Here is a 19,070-nt window from a genome sequence, read left to right as displayed (position 1 = left end):
ACGTGTAGGAGTTTGTTTGTATTTTGAACCACAGACAGAATTCTGGGATCATCGCCCAGGCCCTTTCCTGTTCACTGTGCTCTTCTTCTTTCTGTCATTCACTCCTGTAATGTTTGGTTTGTCCTTCAGTGCACTCAGAGCTTTGATCGTATGTTGTGGCTTCACATAAATGTCTTTAATTGCAAATTAAATACTTGGGAGTCAAATCCAGACCTTCATTCATTCATTTCATTTATTAAGAATTAATGAAGAAGAATCTAAAAAAGAGATAAAATCACACATCAAAGCTAGCACGTTGCCTTGACATTACTTATGTCTTATCTCTTCTAATTTCTGCATTTCCTGTAAGTCAGACTTGGGTTTCACATTGTTTTTGTGAGACTCCTCATTTCATTTGCATCTACAGCTGAAGTGGAGAGTCAGCACGGAGACATGTGCCACGTTACTGGGAACACACCAGGCTGAAATAAAGGGGAATTATCAGAAGCATCCACATTTCTGTCTGTTAGAGGTATGTGAATGTGGTGACAGTTCGAACACTACTGTCAGGTCACGGCCTTATTCACAGGTGAGCAGCTGAAAGTACACATCCTGGGATGTTACGTTATTATTATTTTTAATGAACACAGAGTGATTAAAGTTTGTGACCTTGTAACAGAAATGAAACAGAACATGTCGGGTCTGAACGTTGTGATTTATTATTTCAGAGAAACCCTGCTGTGTCACTCACAGGTATCAGGGTTGTTGCTGTTCGCTGACAGTTATAAATGTTTGTGTGTGGATACTCTTCAGCCTCCCACAGTCCAGCTTTGGGATCTTGCTAAACGCAGCTTTGCTCTTCCTCCTGTCTCATCTTCTTCCTTAGCAGCTCACCGATATCAGCCAGAGGGTTGGTTTTACCTGAGAGTGTCCTCACTGCTTTGCTGAACCTGCTGGTCTCAGTTTCCCTGTAAAAACAATAAAGAAGAGTGGCAGAGGATTTCCACACAGGAGTGTAGTCTGGCTCTCAATCACTGTAAGTAAGAAAGAAAGAAAGAAAACTCTTACAGCAGTTTGCGTTTCTGTGAGCGTTTCATCTGACTGAAATCTGTGGGCTCTGGTCTCTTCACCGGGCTAAAGGGAGGACATGAGACAGAGACATGGGGACACTTTAACACATCGAGAGCAGTGGACAGTTTCTTCTAATGGTGTCTCCTACTGGTCTTCCACACAGCAGGGAAACGCTCTGCGGTTTATTTATAAGGCAGTCATTACTTTAATGTTGCTTTGACATCAGTATGTGGTGGTCACATGACCGCAGAGTTTAAGTGTAAATCAAACAAACTAAAGAAATGTTTTCTATCACAGTCTGTGGTAGAAGCTGCTCCTTCAGGTAGCTCCACCCAAACTCTGTAAGACATCTGACGTAGGCCAGGAAAAAGAAATGGAGCTGATGGGCACAGACAGGGACGGACGGGGACAGAGAGGGATAGGACAGGGACAGTCGGGGACAGAGAGGGACAGGACAGGGACAGACGGGGACAGGACAGGCACAGACGGGGACAGAGAGGGACAGGACAGGGACAGTCGGGGACAGAGAGGGACAGGACAGGGACAGAGAGGGACAGGACAGGCACAGACGGGGACAGGACAGGCACAGAGGGGGACAGACGGGGACAGGACAGGGACAGGACAGGCACAGAGGGGGACAGGACAGGCACAGAGGGGGACAGGACAGGCACAGAGGGGGACAGACGGGGACAGGACAGGCACAGAGGGGGACAGACGGGGACAGAGAGGGACAGGACAGGCACAGAGGGGGACAGACGGGGACAGAGAGGGACAGGACAGGCACAGACGGGGACAGGTCAGGCACAGAGGGGGACAGACGGGGACAGGACAGGCACAGAGGGGGACAGACGGGGACAGAGAGGGACAGGACAGGCACAGACGGGGACAGGTCAGGCACAGAGGGGGACAGACGGGGACAGGACAGGCACAGAGGGGGACAGACGGGGACAGAGAGGGACAGGACAGGCACAGACGGGGACAGGTCAGGCACAGAGGGGGACAGACGGGGACAGGACAGGAACAGGACAGGCACAGAGGGGGACAGACAATTGAAGCTCATTTAATTACTAAAGGTTCCCTCTCTCAGACAGACCTGTGGTCATGAGAGTCAGCTGACTGTACTTAGGAGATATCTGACACTGATCCAAATGAAAGCATCACTTAGTGTTTGCTTTTGATATTGTTGTTGTTACTGAATAGTGTTAAAGTTTGACTTTGACCTAGATGAACCCAGGCCTGATTACTGCTGCTTGAATAACAAATTTACTGTTCAAGGTTTGTTTGTTTTTGTCACTCATCATGAACACGACAGAACAAAGTGAAGTACAAATCCTCTAAAATACAAACAAAGTGATTGAGACTAAAGATGTGAAAACCAGCACATCAGTGTACAAAGGTGACAAAGTTGCTGAGGACTGTGGTGAACCATGGTGAGAGCCACTCCCCACAATGGAAAAAACTGACTGGACTGACGACTCATCCGAGTCCAGAAAAAGATGTAAGTGCAGGCCTGTGTCAGCAGTAAAAACAGTGGTGCTTGTGCGATGGTCCATAATTCATTTTGTGTCAGTATAGCAGGCACTGATGGACACGCCTGCTGAAAACAGTTAAGCTTAGAAAATCTCTTTATTATTGAAATAAAACGTCTTATTTTGGCCTGATCAGCCCAAAGTAAGCTCATTTTTCTAACCTCTGCTCATTTCTACTAAAATATTTGGTCATTAAGAAACGGACAGCGAACACAAGTGAGAGCAGCCAGTAGATGAAGCCTCATCAGCCACAAACATGCTGTAGGATGCCATTAGCCCTGATTTGCTGTCTTCAAGGACAAAAGAAACGCGATCATTTTGGGACGCTGCACTTGATAATCAACAACTGTCATGTTGACACTTGATGCCTGGCTTGCACAGCGGTCACCTTGGCACTTACACTTTGATTTTCCTGCTTTTGCGGCAAGCGACGGGGGCTGTGGAAGCTGGGGAGATGAGCTGAGAGAGCTCCGGTAAGGCGTCAGCCAGCGGCCTCATGTCTCCCACTACAGGAGTGGCCTGTCTCCGGACCTCGGCTGCTTGGAGCTCTTTCGCCTGCTTAATGGAGCTGATCTCTGAGAAACAGCAGCGAAATTATTACAGTGAGACATACAGTTACAGAAAATGTCAGTACAAGATGTGAGATTTCTATATGGCATTTAGCACACTGCACTCACTGAATGAAGCCTGTCATTTTAGATTCTGCTCTTTTACAAAGTTCATGTTCATTTGAAGCTAGCTTCCTAGCAACAATAACAATAATATTTACATTTACAACAAGGTGCAATAATGATAATAATATGAAATAATAACATTGTGCAACAAACATACACTTATTCTTCTTCATTTTATTACTTAGGTTACTGTGATGTGCCGTCGTGCTGACGTGGGACAGTTATCCAGTGTCATTGTGCTATTGTACCATGTAGGACTGTGCAATGACACAGTTATCTCTTAAATGTGAACTTAAACATGTCAAAGTTGATTTAAACTGAGATGTTATGTTGAGTAACAAACGTAGACAGTGTTTGCAGACTACAGAATAAAGACGAGGGACGGCTGACAACAACGAGCCGTACCTGTGAGCGACGGCGTTCTCAGCCACTCTGTGACGACAGCTCTGTGACATCACACATGCAGACTGTCGCACATGAACGAAGCCTCTGTGGTACTTTAACAGGGTTTTATCCATTTTACTGTCACTTAATTCTTTTCAAACTATTTTCTGGCATCACAGTGAAAATGAGCGACGTGTCTACCAAAACAATAAGAAGAAGTATTGATCCCAAAGGAACCTTCATGAAATGTCTCTTTTTTGTCAGGACAGCCCACTAAACTCTCCACAGCTGATGACCAAGTACCAGGATTCATTCTTCTGTCAAACAGCTGAGCCCCAGTGATGTGGAAACAAACCAATAAAATATGTACTGCATATTTCTTACTTCCCAAACATCAGAATTACTTTAAGTTTAGTAATTCTGGAAATGAATCTTCTTTCCTTAACGTGTCCATTCAAGCTGTACATTTAAAATGAAAGCTGGATGTCCTTGGACAGTGGAGACTGTAACACTGGGAGCTGGTTTAGGGTTTCAGCAGGGCTGAGACATGAAGCCGTTAGTAACTAATTATACGCCTGAAGAGGATACGTGTTGTGTTACTGAAGAATTGATTGGCTCATCACAGGGCTACTGTTACAGGCTAATCCCAATTAGCTGAAATGATCATGGAGAGAAGGTTCCTAATTGGAAGAAGATGTCGTTTTTAAAACCTTTAATAATCTGTGTTACATGAAAACAACTAAGATCACACAAACTGTTCAAAGCTTCACACATAGTTTCCAAACACGCGTGTCCACGGTGAGTGGAGTGTAACGGGTTCACCTCCTCCACAGAACGACGCGTCCGACTGTTTTTTCACGAGCTTTGAATTCAGTCCTAGCAGCACTGAGGCGACACATGGACCGTACACAGGTCCCACAGGCAGCCGAGTCCCTCTGGACGGCACATCAAAACCTGCCATTGTTGTTTCTGAGGTTTTTGAAGAGTTTGTGGACTAAAGTGGGGCTCGAGCACAGAGCGATCAGACACCAGTACCTTCACCTCAGCCTCCCTGCAAACTAAATCTCAGTATTTAAAACAGTGTAATAGTGAAGTGATCCAAGACACACACTGACAAAAATATTACATTAATAAGACACACTGTGGCAGACTCCACAGTGTGTTTGGACTGTTTACTTAGATGAAAATATGTGTTGGCCTGAGACTTTTGGTAAGAAATGGAGTTGTGTGACTGAACCACAGCTGACAGAGTAAATAAGAGCAGGTTACATTGTTGTGTCCATGTGAACTCACTGCTGAGCCACCGCTCCCTCCTCTCCTTCATCTTTTCTTTCTTTGACTGCATTTTCTTGATTTCCGTGCCTGTAGAAACACAAACACACACAAACAGGAATATCAGTCGCTGTGAGAGGGACCTATGAGAGGCAGCTTTATGTGACTCATCAAAGATGGTTGCAAACCTTCCTTCTTGAACAGAAAACAAAGCTTCGTGCGGCATAAACCAGCGCTGACACTCCGTGCATGTATCAGGACCAAAACCCATGCAGGGTTAACCCAACGTAGAAACAGTTCTTTCCTTTTGGAAATGAAAGAGTGAAGACAAAAGGCTGTAGAGGCTCTGAGCAGTCCTGTCCCTGTAGCTGCAACAGCATCAGAAATATATTGAAGCTTATTAATCCACGCTTTAGCAGCAGCTTCAAACATGCTATTCTTTGCTCTACGTCCCTTTTTTAAAATCATAGCAGAGCCCAGCACTAAAGTAAAAGCTAGGTCAACACTGACCAATGAAGCGCCCACACAGGCAGCTTTACCCAGTCAGTGTGTTCTGGTATACGGTGCACTACTGCTCATATTGGGGTTAATTACATTATACATGCAGTATTCTGTCAATATAAACACTTTTAAATAAAATCTACTGACTATATGTTGGTGTTTTAAATTCCATAACAACTCCCTCTTGTCTAACATTGAGGCTGAGTGAGTCCACATTTGTTCTGTGAAGACATGCGGTGAAATACGAAGCAAATTAAAAATGATTCAGAGATCACAAAGTCCAGCGGTCAGGTAAAACCACAATCTTACCCATACTTTTTGAAATGCTGAGAATAACCAAAGGTACACAGTCAAGTACAAAGAGTTAATACTGTGATGTGAGGCCGTTTCCTGCTAAGTGTCCAGGATAACTTCACTGACGGCCCAGGAGAGAACCATTTATCAGAAAATCTTCCCTCAGCTAAAACACTGTAGAGGTGTCATGGATGGATCTTCCAGCACGACAAAGAACCCTCAAATTTCCACATCCATAATTCTGAGGCAGGTATACACAGGGACTAACCAGCGCAAACACAGGGGTTCAGAGCGGACCCTAATGGAGGTGATGGCCAGCATCCAAAACAATCAACACATATGGAAAGATGGAACGATAGAACAAGAGGTGATGAGATGGAACTGATGCAAACAGGAAAGTAAAAGAACAAAAGAGAGATGTTAGATCCCCGGTTACACCTGTACAGGACGCTCAGTCATCCAGGTAAATCAAATCAAATCACTTTTATTGTCGCGTCACATGTGCAGGTACACTGGTGCAGTACATGCGAGTGAAATTCTTGTGTGCGAGCTTCACAAGCAACAGAGGTGTGCAAATTACAATAACATAAGAACAAGCAAAATATAAGAATGTAAATCTGAGAGTTATATGAATAAATACATGTACAATATAAGAGTGTATGCGCATTACTGAATGTGTATACTAAATAAATAAAATATATATATATATATATATTATTTAAATATATATTTTTAATATATATTTATATATATTAAAAATTAAATAGAATAAACAATAAAATAAAATATACAGAGGTTGGCAGTTGGAAATGTGCAAAACAAGTGGCATTTATATACAGTATGGAGTGCATAATGTTGAAGTTCTGGTAAGTGAGGTGAGGTGTCTATGAAGTGTTCAGCAGTCTGATGGCCTGGTGGAAAAAGCTGTCTCTCAGTCTGCTGGTACGGGACTGGATACTGCAGAACCTCCTTCCTGATGGAAGTAGTCTGAACAGTTTTGGGGTGACTGGAGTCCTTGATGATCCTCCCCGCTTTCCTCAGGCACCGCTGCCTGTAGATGTCCTGGAGGGAGGGAAGCTCACCTCCAATTATCCGTTCAAGGAAAGGATAATTGGAGGTGAGGTAAGGAAATCCCAAAAGGCTGATTCTGTTCATCTGGACGTTTTCAGTGGGAGAATCATCATCATCAGGTGACTTCTTCAGTCTCAGCTGACTGCAGGTTTCCAACCTTATAAACAGCACATTTGCACAATGAGTGAAACCAGCCCACTGAATGAACACTGGGCTGGGAGCTCAGTTTATGATCATTAAGATGCAGATTTTCACGACCACTGATCAACACCAACAGTCACTTGGATGAAAACATCCAGATGACCAGAATCAAACCTGCACAGGTTTCGATGGGCTCTCTGTCTTACCCTAACAGGAACTGCCAAGGACTTGTTTAACCCTTTATTGACCGGCCCGCCGGTGGGCCCATGGTCAATAAAGGGTTAAGCGAGCGATGGGGAGACATGCCTAACTCAACGTCTTGTACGTTTGCTCACTTACAAAGAATGAGCTGTCTATTATTTTTATCATGTTTAAATGTAATGGAGAGACAAAATACCAACCAAGGCAACAACAGACTGGCTAAGGAAGAGGCCCATTAAAGGCTCCCCAGTCTCCAGACGTCAATCCTCCAGGACATCTGTGGAGGGAGCTGAAGCGTGGAGTTGTTTGTCAAGTGGAGTGATGTGTGCAAACCTGCTGCTCATCCAATAATTATTTACCCCACTGTATGTCAGTCAGACAGGCATGTTATCTCCACACTGTGAACAGTGCAGACATCCTAGCAGGCCTTTATCTACCAGCACAGCACCAAACAACACAAGTGTTTTAACAGAACAGGCAAAGATAAGCATCTGCCACTGACTACAACTGTGAGCACAGGTGGAGAAATCCAATCTTTCACAAGTAGGTGGGGGTGTCCAGTGTGTTTGTTGGGCAGGGGGCATGCTTTACCACCACTGTTCCCACTGGGAGCCTCATTTTTCCACTGTCAGATGAAATGGATCTCTGTGATTGAGGTGGGCAGAAGACGAGTTCTCCACCTAACCGTCGTACATCCACCACACCGCACATACTGCAGAGTAAGTGATATCGAACTGCTGAAGGCAAAACAACACCACAGCAGGGAGAGAGAAGACTGGTTCAGCACATCACAGCTTTGCAGCTGCTTTAGACGACTCTAAGAAGTGACGAGCATTTCAACAGTTTCATGGAGGCCTTCATATACACTGAAGAACCAAAACAGGCTCATTAAAGTCACACACACAATTATGCTGGTTTTCTGCCTCTGTACATTTCAAACTTGAAACTGCTCTGTTCTCAAATTACAGAGATGCTGAAGTCTTCTTACCTGTTGTTGTTTTTTCTCTGTTGTTCTCAAATGCTGAAATAAAATCAAAACACTGAGTGAAAACCAGCATTTACACGAGCTGTTCACACGATGCAACATTACATCTGACTCCGGGGCCTGAGCACATAAACCTAAGATTAACTGCAACTGGTTTCACAGCTGAACAAGAGAGACACTCAATCAGCTCAACAACTTTTGTACATTTCTTAAGTAACCATATCAAGCAGCTCTGTTAGGTCCCAAACACAAAATATTTCTCTCATCAGCAAATAACACTCATTTCAGTAAGCCAGACACCTTACAAATGTCACTGATATAAATAAATAATGAATCGTTTTCATTTAACTGCAGCAGTTTACCCGATTAGGAATACATTTTCTGAATTCTTCACATGTAGGTTAAGACTCAGGCACAGAAGCAAAGGACACAGAGCTTTGTGCGCTTCAGTGCAGCTTTAGACCTGAGCCACGCTTATACCGTCTTTACAGCTGATACCTTAATTTGCTTCACTGACCTGTGTGGGTCATAATACAATAATCAATCCAACTTCAAACCTCCACCGAAGCCATCACACTGACATGGACAAAAGTCTCTTACCTTTCGTGACAGGTGTGGGCACATCTGGAGCTTCATCAAACTTGAGTGTCTGTACCAGAGCTTCAGGAGAGATCTTAGTGCCAGCAAAAACACTGGAGGGGAAGGATGCCAATGCAGGGGCCTGCAAGGGTTTAGAATGAAAGTGCATCTATAACTCAAAGACTTCTATCCACCACATTTGTGCTAGAATGGAGCCTAATGTGTGATTCTGTCTGTCTCTATGTGTAATGGTCTCTGGGATTGTCTCCAGCTGGTAATTAGTTACTCAGTAATTACTTCCTCCAAACCATCAACGTGTCTTTTAGACCCCATTCCTACAAAACTGCTCAAAGAAGTCCTGCCATTAATTAATGCTTCAATCTTAAATATGATCAACCTATCTCTAATAATCAGCTATGTACCACAGGCCTTCAAGCTGGCTGTAGTTAAACCTTTACTTAAAAACCATCTCTAGACCCAGCAGTCTTAGCTAATTATAGGCCAATCTCCAACCTTCCTTTCATATCAAACATCCTTGAAAGAGTAGTTGTCAAACAGCTAACAGATCACCTGCAGAGGAATGGCTTATTTGAAGAGTTTCAGTCAGGTAAAGGTTGATCTTGTCACGTCCGTCCCAAGAAAGTGGCAGTGACAGATTTGGATTGTTCGTTATGTCCATGGTTTTAAACACACACCTGTCTGTGAGGCTTGCTCCCCAGTCTTAGATTTGCTGTGAGTAGTTCACCAGGATCCTTCTGTACGGTAGAAGACACCAGTGAGCCGTGCTGCGCGAAGCCGATCGGCCCATCGACCTTTACGGCCTCGTGGTGAAGCTTCTGCCGAACATATTTTATCTTCCCAACCATTTTAATACCGCCGAACCAACTTTAAGTTCACTTCTTACACGAACTCCTTCGTGTTGATGTTTCCATTCGAGAGCGCGCAATGTAGGTCAAGTCGTCCAAGCTAACACCGGAAATAGTTCTGTTTCGCCTTCAAAAATATTTCTCTCCTTTGAACATGTTGCCTCAAACAAGGTTTTGGTATTTCACTAACGGAAAACACGCCGCGTACTTAACTTCCCCCCTGTCCTCGCAGCTGCCATCGACGGTGTTAACATTTTAACTGACTTAGAGCGCGTATAAGAAGCTTGAACATATTTTACTTTGGTAATGACTACCGGAAGTAGTTATAGTAGTTCTGAGACGGCTGGTGTACCAGCTTAGTGCCTCGGTGTAAAACGAGGAGGAGTGAAAGTTCCTAGCGATGCTAATTTCCAAAAGTTATGTTCTCCAAAACTTTAATATATATCTATCTATATATCTATATATCTTTATACATATTTTTATATTTTATTTTCTATTTATACAATAGTTGGAAGTAAGCCACAGAGGTAGCCAACCAATTCATATTCACATCATCTGCACATTTAAATTCAGTATGACAAAACATTTATTTATGTGAATAATTTTAGTCTTTATACATATAACTCACGAAACAAGTAAAAGTACAAATGTGTATACGTTACAGACGTCCTATTTAGTAATTGTGCATGACTATTTTGGAATGGTTTGAACTGTGGGTTAAAGGAGAAAGAGATTAGGGACTAAAGTAGAGGATGCAGAGTCAAACATCACTGACACAGTCTCTCCCACATGAAGTCCAGGTTGCAGGTTTTCCTGTGTGGGTGACTGATGTGCTGCCAAAGTCGTAATATTCTCCATGACTATGGTAGGAACAGATGTGGGTGTGTCCTCATCTCCAGAGAAGTCCAAGCCGTCCAAACAAACCTCCACACAAAAACATGAATAGAAAATGTAAACATCAGCCAAAGTATCAGCAGGGATTTAATAAGCCAACTTTATGAACTCTGTGAGAATTATTTCCATATCATTTACTATTTACATCACAGCATTCAGGGCCTTTACAGACACAGACCCTACAGAGCATACAAAGAAGATAAACTCATTCAGTTTCAGCTCTGCTCTAATCTGCCTGCCAAATATCTCAAGTTGCTCTGTGCTGCATCCATCAGAGTATGAATGAGTGTGAATGTTAGATAGAAAGTGTGAGGCAAGTTGTGTACAGTGTTGTGAGTATAAGAACCAGTCCATTCAACACTCATGGGGGACACTTTCTGCAGATTAAGTACTTTTACTTTTCAAGTTAAACTATATTGTATGACTGCACACACATGTGTTATAGTTTAGTGAAGTTTTATCATAAATAAAATATTTGTTCAACTATAGTAACAACAACTATAACAACTGTAGCTGCCTCCACCAGTGTGTGAATGTGAGAGTGAATGAAGAGTGGAATTGTAAAGCGCTTTGGGTGCCTAGAAAAGCGCTATATAAATGCAATCCATTATTATTATTATTATTATTATTATTATTATTATTATTAGTAGTAGTAGTAGTAGTAGTAGTAGTAGTAGTAGTATTTGTAGCTGGATTTAGCAATAAAAAATAACCAGAGTCTTTTCAGCACTAGTGTGCTACACTGTACATTATGTGCCTGTGTAAACAAACACATACATATTGAAACACAGCTGGATAATAACAACTCAAGCAAATCGTCTACAATCATTTTGACTTTTCTGAGAAACTCGTGCAGCTGGATGTGGGGGAAACTGTTGGGAGGTGTGCTCATGCTTTTTCATTTCCAGCCTCCAGCTGGTTCACAGTGGGACTGTACAAAGCTGTATTTAAGAAATAAAAGAGGACAATTCTTTACCAACTCAGTCTAGTCACTTACTGTTGTCAATGAAAAATAAAATAATTCAGCAGGTTTTTAATAATGACTCGTTTACTTTATAAGAAACATTTCTAACGGTATCAGCTCTGCTATGATTCTGCTGTTATAAAGCTTTTACTTACACAAAGTGTCTTCCTAAACGTTTGTATGTTAGCACTGGGGACAAAACATTAAGAACACGTATTTTAGTAATAAGTGTAAAGTAAAATATTCAACTTAACAACATATAATAATCAGTTTATCATGAGCAGATGCAAAGATTCTGTATTGAAGCAGATACATAATTATTGCCTGTGTGGGCTCTCTTCAGCTTCCACCCACAGTCAAACACATGCATCCACATAGGTTAATGAGTGATTCCAAATCAATGGCAGGTGTGAATGGTTGTCTGTGTGTTAGCCTGGGACATACTGGCCTATGGTGTTATTTTTGTGTTACTATTCTGAGCGCACGTAAACAAATTTTGAGCGCACATAAAAAGAATTTGCAAGTACAAGTGTTGCATTTTGAGGAGGAATTTGTTTTGAGCGAAGAAAAGCTAAACTTGAGCGAACAAAATTCATTGCTGCGTGCAACAAATGTATTTCAGTGTTTGCTATTATCCATATAGACACACAATAACAGCCCCTCTCACTCAGGTTTTGCATTTGCTCTTGCTCAGAAAAAGAAATATGAACATGCAGATGGATACACAAAAGTATCGCAGTGTTTCCAAGTGTCAAGAGCTGAACTGATAAGTATCATTCTGCCTCACAGAGATCTGGTTACACCAGGATGAATCGGTTAGTTTAAATGGATAAACACTCTGTCAGTCCTTAAAGCACATATGCTGTAAAAGGAGGAGTAGCAGCAGTCTTTCAAACCTACGTATAGATTAACCAAAGACAGTCATTTGAAAGTGTGACTGACAGAGCAGCTGGTTAAACTCACAGAGGTGGATTATATTGGTCATAGTGTTACATCCTCACTGCACACGACCCTGGACATTGTTGCTCGTCTGGAAAGGAAAGCCTCAGTTCAGAAGTGCTTGACTCCCTGTTCACAAATGTGAACCTTTAAAAACTTAACCTGTAAGCTGGAGAAGAAATGGTGCTGGACTAACCCAGAAGATCTTCATTTAGCCAGGAAAGAGAGTTCCTTCATCTATAAAAGAGGTCTGTAGGGTGGTGTGGGGTGATGGTGGATGCTGGCTGGCGTCTGCTGCAGGGGTTCAGGTGTGGAGTCTGGGGCCTTGGTGTTCAGGGTTACCCGTTTTCTGGTTGATTCCCTCCCTCCATGGGAGTGATCTACCTCCCGGTCTCAAATATCTTTGTGTGTTCTTGTGTCATTCGTTTGTGGGTGTGTGTGGGAGAATGTCTATATTTGTGTGTGTGTGAGACTATGTCTGGGTGGTTATTTAGTGTGGGGAGGTCATCCCTCCCTATTGCTCTCCCTGTAGGAGCTCGGTGACTGCAGCTCAGGAGGTAGAGCAGAGTGGCAATTCTCTCGCTGGCTGCCTCCCAAAGGATCCTTGATGACCTCGATACTTTGTTTGCTTGTGCTGCAATATGCCTAGGCTGCCGGGGGCTTCCCATGATGCACTGAGCATCTCTTCTTCATCAACCTCTTTTCACTCTGTGTTTATACACCACTTTGTATTCAGTCATTAGTTATTATTAAACTCTAGCTCTGCTTCACAATGTGTCTTCCTGCGCTCACCCCAGACCGGTCAGTGCAGATGGCTGTCCCTCCCTGGCTTCACTTTTCCTCCTGTTATAAGTTCTTTCCATTCTTCTTTGGTGGAATGATTGACCAAAGAAGAATGGGCTGGCATTACCCAGGAGATGTGTGTGAGACTTACTAAATACCACAACAAATACCTGCAGATACCTGTTATCAGCGATAAGCATGCTTGAGTTTATTTTTGTGAACTAATTTTGTTTCTGTGTGCAAAATAAAACGATACAGTAACAAAAACATAACTATGGTAAAATCCCCTGTTTAATAGCAGTTGGAAAATAATTGTTAAAATAATATAAAAAATGAAATATATAAAAAATGAAATTTTCAAATGGGGGCGAATAATTCTGTCCTCATCTGCGCTTTGACCAGAGTGAAACCTGATGACTGCAGAGTATTCATGATTGTCTAAGTAAAAATCTACAGTGCACTGATATAAAGTGGCACATTCACCTGTACAGTAGGTGCGCACAGTCCACCCAACAGGAGCAGTAATGTTGGGACAGGGAGCAAAGAAGAAATGTGCATATTTACGTATGCTGCCTACGACCCACACTTGGCAGTGTATTAGTGATGTCAGATAAGAATGACAATAAATACAAATGTTTCTATGATTTGGACGTATTCTCTCATCAGTGAATATAATGTTCCATTAAAAAAAGCACGAGTATTTTTTGTACAATAACTGCAGCTATAAAAAGAAGCCATCATATTATTCCATGATTCCTTTCATATCAACAATTTTCTAATGTGGTGAACATCATTACATGAACGTAGGACCATTTAAAGTTGAACTGGAAATGTTTTCTCCAGTGAAGGATCAAAAACAAACAGTACAACAGTAATATTACATCTACATCAAAATAGTTCTGATCCACAACTGAAACTATGATTTCTCATGATATCGATGTTTATATTTGTTTATAGAAAAAAAACATTCTGCACAAAATTGATATTTTGATATTTTTTTTTATTTCAAACATTAAAAGTATGACAGAGTAGGAATAATGCAAAAATCCTGTAACTCCATATTTTTCTCATCATGAATGTTTTAACATTTTGTGTAGCTTCATTAAATAAAGTTATTGTTAAAAAATGATCTGAATGTAACAGGATCAGGTGGGAACTGTTTTTAGATTAATGTTATAGTATTCTCTTTATATGTATGAAGAAAGAATCCCACAGCTATTCCAGATGTTTGATCCTGAGGTAAACAAATAAGGAGGAGGGAGGTATACTGGTTCCATCTTTGGATAACAGGTGAATGTGACGATAACCTAAGAACACAAAAGGAAACAAGCGCGATTAGGAGGCAACAGATGAGAGACAAAATACTGCAAATGTCATGATATGGTTCTACTAGTGAGGGGTTTTTCACCACATCTTTCAAACTCTTATTGTATTATGTAAAATAAACTGGTTCCCAGTAGTCCAGTTCCTTGGAATCGTTGGTCTGCCTGCCTATAGAGATTGACAGACCACGTGACTTTCGCGCATTGCATTGTAGGTACAAGTGGCAACAAAATCAAAACACTGCATCAAGGGCTAGCATTTCCAGCACCGGTAATCATTAATTCTGTGGTTTTAATCCCTACTTGCATTTTATTTGCCCCAAAAACAGTTATGTACAAAACGACGGAGAACACGGCAGGTCCGTACAAAGACAGACGTGACGAAAAGGCAAAAAAAAAAGTACGAGGAAAAAATCAAAGGAGTGAAAGGATCAGACCCATACGAGCATACAGAGTGGAGTAAGGACGTTAGCGTGCTGCCCAACTTTCATCACGCACATGTTTATTATTATATGGTCCGAAGTGTGAGTGCATACACTCACAAGATGTTTAGTAACTTCAGATCCCTGCAACAAGCCCAGGTCCAGTTTACTTTGGTGATTTGGACTATTCCATTTCACAGCTGTTGTTTTTTCCCTTTATCTCCTGTACGGGCCAACGCAATCTATTTGTCATTTCAGGTTGTAGTATTACACAACAGTTTCAGATCCAATAGAAATAAAATAAGTGTTTCGTAATTCATTCAATTTATTGTCTTTATTTATAACTGGCATTATTGTTTCATTCTATTATAGAATCTTACAGGAAAGAGGCAAAATTGTAAAAATCCATTATGCTTTAGTAGCTGCTTCGGTGAAAAACAAATCAACAATGCAAAAAACCCAAAAACATATCAAAACAACATACTAGAAAACAGTTATTCATCATTCGCTTGCTTCAATACAACACTTGGGCACATATATGCGGGACTTTTCGTGGCTGTTTTGATATCGCTCTCTCTCTCTCGATCAAATCTGGCTGTGGTAGCAGCTTTACACTCGGTCTGACCCAGGTTGATAGAGGGTGCCCAGTCTGGATCGCATTCCTGCATTTTGTAGGCTGGTTTTCCTACAAAACACAACAAACATTAGCCCGCAAAGCCACAGCGAACAAAGCAGCATAGCACAACGAATTCAATTCAAATCAATATAAGACTTATTTGTAGCCTACATCAACAATTATGTTACAATAAATTATGCAATAACTACAACAGAAGACTTACCTTTGTGGAAATGCTTGGAGCAGACTAACATGTGAGCAGGAGTGTTCTGGGACGTTATATTTGGTCTTCCAATGGCTGCAATCCAGGCCATCCGTTGGCTCTTTGTTACTTCGGAAACACGGCTTGAACAATTTCTCTTCCACGACTGAATCCGATAAAAACCGATCACTTTACCCGTTGGCTTCCCGTGGCTGTCATGCGACTGGCTATTGTAGTTAATAATACAACAGCTTCTTGCCATTCTTTGTGTTTCTTTTTATCGCTGTGTGACTGTTTTCATGTGAAAGCCTGCGTGCGCTAGTACCGCTTGCCACTTGTACCTACAATCCATTGTGGTTTTACCCCGGAAATGACGTCACATTTTCAATCTCTATTGATCCTGCTTATCAGTTCCACTCTCACTACAATCAGCTGATTTGTGTGTCAGAGGAGGAAAATAGTGGCGCAGTGTACAGTGTGGATATGGAAATTACTTTTATTATTATTGCACAAAAGGACGAGAGCACAATGGTAAAGTGCAAACTGCATCCAGGACAGAAAGAAATGCGTTATGCTGCTAACACAATCTTATCTTTGCAAGCATCTGCACAGACAGCATGCTAACACTAGGTTAGCTTTAACATCAGTCTGGGTTCTTGGCTCAGTGAATGCCGACTCCAACCCAGCAGCCACACCCTAAACTTCAACAGGTAACAAAAGCAGTGATGAGCCGTCAGGCTAAATACTAAGAGAAAGATCACGTGTGTGTCCTCACACGTAGGGATGTGTGTATGTGGTGTGTAATTGTAGCCTCAGGTTCACATTGTTAAATGGTAATTATGAGACAATGCATTTCAGGTCATTTTACAGAGAAACGCCAAAGTAGCAGTTCAACATTTTTTTCTTCTCCAGGGAGTAATTAATTAATGTACTGCATTACAAAAGTGTTCTGTGTAATGTGTGTAATATATGACCGTTTTTGAGTAATGACCCCAACACTGATCACAAACATTTGTCCCCACATCATGCAGTCAGTTTGCATAAAGAATATAATGTGTTTGATATGCTTCTTAGCAATGGTGATGACTCTCAAAGAGGAGCACATAAAAACCCAGTGAGAACATTGGGGGGGGGGCTGTATCCTTGTAGGGTCTAGCTCACAATATTAAGCACCTTGGGGCAACTGTTGTTGTGATTTGGTGCTATACAAATAAAAATGAATTGAATTGAACTGATGGACTGGACATTGTTTTAAATTTTAACATATTACCCAATTCTGTAATATATGTTGCTTTTGAAACATGTTTGACAAAATAATTTAGTAATTTGGTTTACATTTAGTAAAAGATCATATTTTGGGATTCACAGTATTAACGACCGCTTACAATGTTCTGTCTTCTTCTCCATCTTGCTGGTTACTATGAAGACAAAGTTTAAAGAAGAAACTGATCCGTTCAGCTTTTTGAACGTACCTTGCTGCATGCAGCTCAGAGGGAGTGTGTACTGGCCCACAAAGTCATTCTTAGATGTCTTGTCATAGTCTTCCACTACAAAGCGCACCATGGCCAGCTCAGGTGTGTGAATGGTGAAATGCAGAGTGTCATACCACATGGGGTTAAACCCTGTGAAAAGGAGGAACTGCTCAGCACCAGCGCTCAGACAGGGTCTAATATATCACATTTAAAATGGCTTGGTTTCTGATGAAGCTTATACATAAGTTCAATAAAGAAGACCTGTAATCACTCATCTGCCTGCTTTCCTGTTCTTTACATGACTACTGCTTTACCACGCTGTCAGTCTCAGTGCTGACATCATTACTAGTCTAATCTGAGCCAATCAGCTTCCGCTTTGCACGGTTTAAATCTGTGCTCTCCGCCATTCTCCCTTTAAGACCCACCTCCTCCCCATCTCCACCTCAGACACCTCAGCTAGAACTCCTGGGGGGTCCGGTCCTAAACCTATCATGGCTGGGTTTCCGTTCTGCCATGATGGGTAATCGCAGTCTAACTGCAAAATACATGAATTTTTCTATCTCTATAAATAATGTCCAATTATTCCAAGTGATCTCTCCTTATCGAACTGAAGTCAGTGTGAGTATGTACCGTTGTTCTCAATATATCTCGTCTCTTGCTTGGCCTGGTCCATAGGAACTCCATGGACCTCCACTCTGACAAGAGGATCCACTATAGAATCTTCTTTGCAGTTGACTTTGGGTAACTGCTGACCACTGATCACCTTCATTACATTTAATGACACACATTTTGTTCAGCGTGTTAAAGACATTACTTTTAAAGAGATCCATAGATTTTTTTAATGAAAAAATATATATAAAAAAATCTCTCTTTCACCTGTATGGTAAGGACAACAGGATGGTAGCCATCCCGTTTTTGAGGCATCTCAGGGTCAAACCTTATGTCCACCTCTCTCATGAAGCTGGGCTTCAACACATAGCCACAGCAGCCGTTCTGACTAAAAAGTCCATCGTTCACATCCATCCCCTCCCCTGCTGTCTGGAAGTTTAAAGCAACTGAGTGGAAGAGGAGAAAAATCATTTTTTGTGGGGATTTTGGGGAAAGGTTTGGCTCTGTTCAGTAAAATTCTGATTAAGTGCATGATGTGCTGGGGCACTTGGCATTTTGTTGTTTTATTATTAAAGCTGCACTGATTTTAGCTTCAGCCAGGATCATTCAGTAGAATAAGTGGTGACATTATGTGGACAGAAATTATTTATGGTTTATTTGAAGGAAAAATATTTGTTTCATCTTAAAGTAATTTTAATTTTCCTTTCTGGATCTCCTTCATCTCTCACTGACATTTGAATTTAAATAAATAAAAGCTGTTTTACGAAAGTCTCCTTACATTTGTATCAGTTTCTGCCTGGGAGGCCTAACTGTCACTTTTTGTTTGTCAGCAGGCTTAGTTATGAATTTAATTATGTTAATATAATATAATTATATTAATTATGAAAAAACTGAACAAAAATGTGAAAAAAAAAACATTATTATATCCAAGCATGTTTGTTAGAACTCAGAAAATCACAGTTCTTGTGTAAAAGATTAATAATAATTAAATACAATTATTTGTTGGTGTCAAAGAAAAACACAATAATAATAAAGATAAATAAAGGGTTCTTTTTGCGAAGCTGTGTTTCTACTATGGAAACTTAATGACCATCAAACATGCCATCAGTACCTCATTATAAAAAGCTGAAAAAGTACATCTTTGTAAATGTACACACAGAACTCAGATGGTGGCTGCTGCTAAACATCCCACATAGCAGAATTGGTATGGATCGGATCTGGCCCACACAATGTGCTTACACATGGCCCACATACCGCAAAGAATGACGTCCTTTGGTGGCCCAGACCTGGTTTGCCAGAG

General features: G+C 41.5%; 2 protein-coding genes across 3 annotated transcripts in view; both read right to left on the bottom strand.

Moving 5' to 3' along the window:
* Window positions 1–302: 302 nt before the first annotated feature.
* Window positions 303–9,650, bottom strand: slx9 (SLX9 ribosome biogenesis factor). 2 transcript variants are annotated; one of them, XM_063467357.1, is made up of 8 exons: window positions 9,377–9,650; window positions 8,703–8,823; window positions 8,106–8,138; window positions 5,098–5,277; window positions 4,931–4,999; window positions 2,980–3,154; window positions 1,048–1,113; window positions 303–947 (listed from the first exon to the last, which is right to left on the bottom strand). In XM_063467357.1, the coding sequence occupies exons 1-8, from the start codon at window positions 9,545–9,547 to the stop codon at window positions 821–823; spliced, it is 942 nt and encodes a 313-aa protein (XP_063323427.1). In that variant the 5' UTR covers window positions 9,548–9,650; the 3' UTR covers window positions 303–820. The 2 variants fall into 2 exon arrangements, with proteins under 2 accessions (XP_063323427.1, XP_063323429.1); XM_063467359.1 differs by lacking the exon at window positions 5,098–5,277.
* A 4,612-nt stretch (window positions 9,651–14,262) lies between these two features.
* Window positions 14,263–19,070, bottom strand: part of plcd4a (phospholipase C, delta 4a) — an 82,860-nt gene continuing 78,052 nt past the window's right edge. The window contains exons 12-15 of the mRNA XM_063466272.1: window positions 18,038–18,216; window positions 17,792–17,924; window positions 17,162–17,311; window positions 14,263–14,434 (exon numbers count right to left, since the gene is read on the bottom strand). Coding sequence (XP_063322342.1) covers window positions 14,343–14,434; window positions 17,162–17,311; window positions 17,792–17,924; window positions 18,038–18,216 — 554 coding nt within the window. The 3' untranslated portion in view covers window positions 14,263–14,342. The remainder of the gene's footprint in view (window positions 14,435–17,161; window positions 17,312–17,791; window positions 17,925–18,037; window positions 18,217–19,070) is intronic.

This window comes from Pelmatolapia mariae, linkage group LG23, assembly GCF_036321145.2.
Source record: "Pelmatolapia mariae isolate MD_Pm_ZW linkage group LG23, Pm_UMD_F_2, whole genome shotgun sequence".
NCBI classification, from domain to species: domain Eukaryota; kingdom Metazoa; phylum Chordata; class Actinopteri; order Cichliformes; family Cichlidae; genus Pelmatolapia; species Pelmatolapia mariae.
The sequence above is the reverse complement of the archived record's forward strand: the minus strand, read 5'-3'. Positions and strand labels throughout refer to the sequence as shown.

Coding starts and splice junctions, on each gene's coding strand:
- slx9 (XM_063467357.1), bottom strand. CDS start 9,547: ATGGTTGGGAAGATAAAATATGTTCGGCAGAAGCTTCACCACGAGGCC. Junction 8,824..9,376: donor GGAGCAAGCCTCACAGACAG/GTGTGTGTTTAA, acceptor AAACCCTTGCAG/GCCCCTGCATTGGCATCCTT. Junction 1,114..2,979: donor AAAAGCAGGAAAATCAAAGT/GTAAGTGCCAAG, acceptor TCCTCCCTTTAG/CCCGGTGAAGAGACCAGAGC.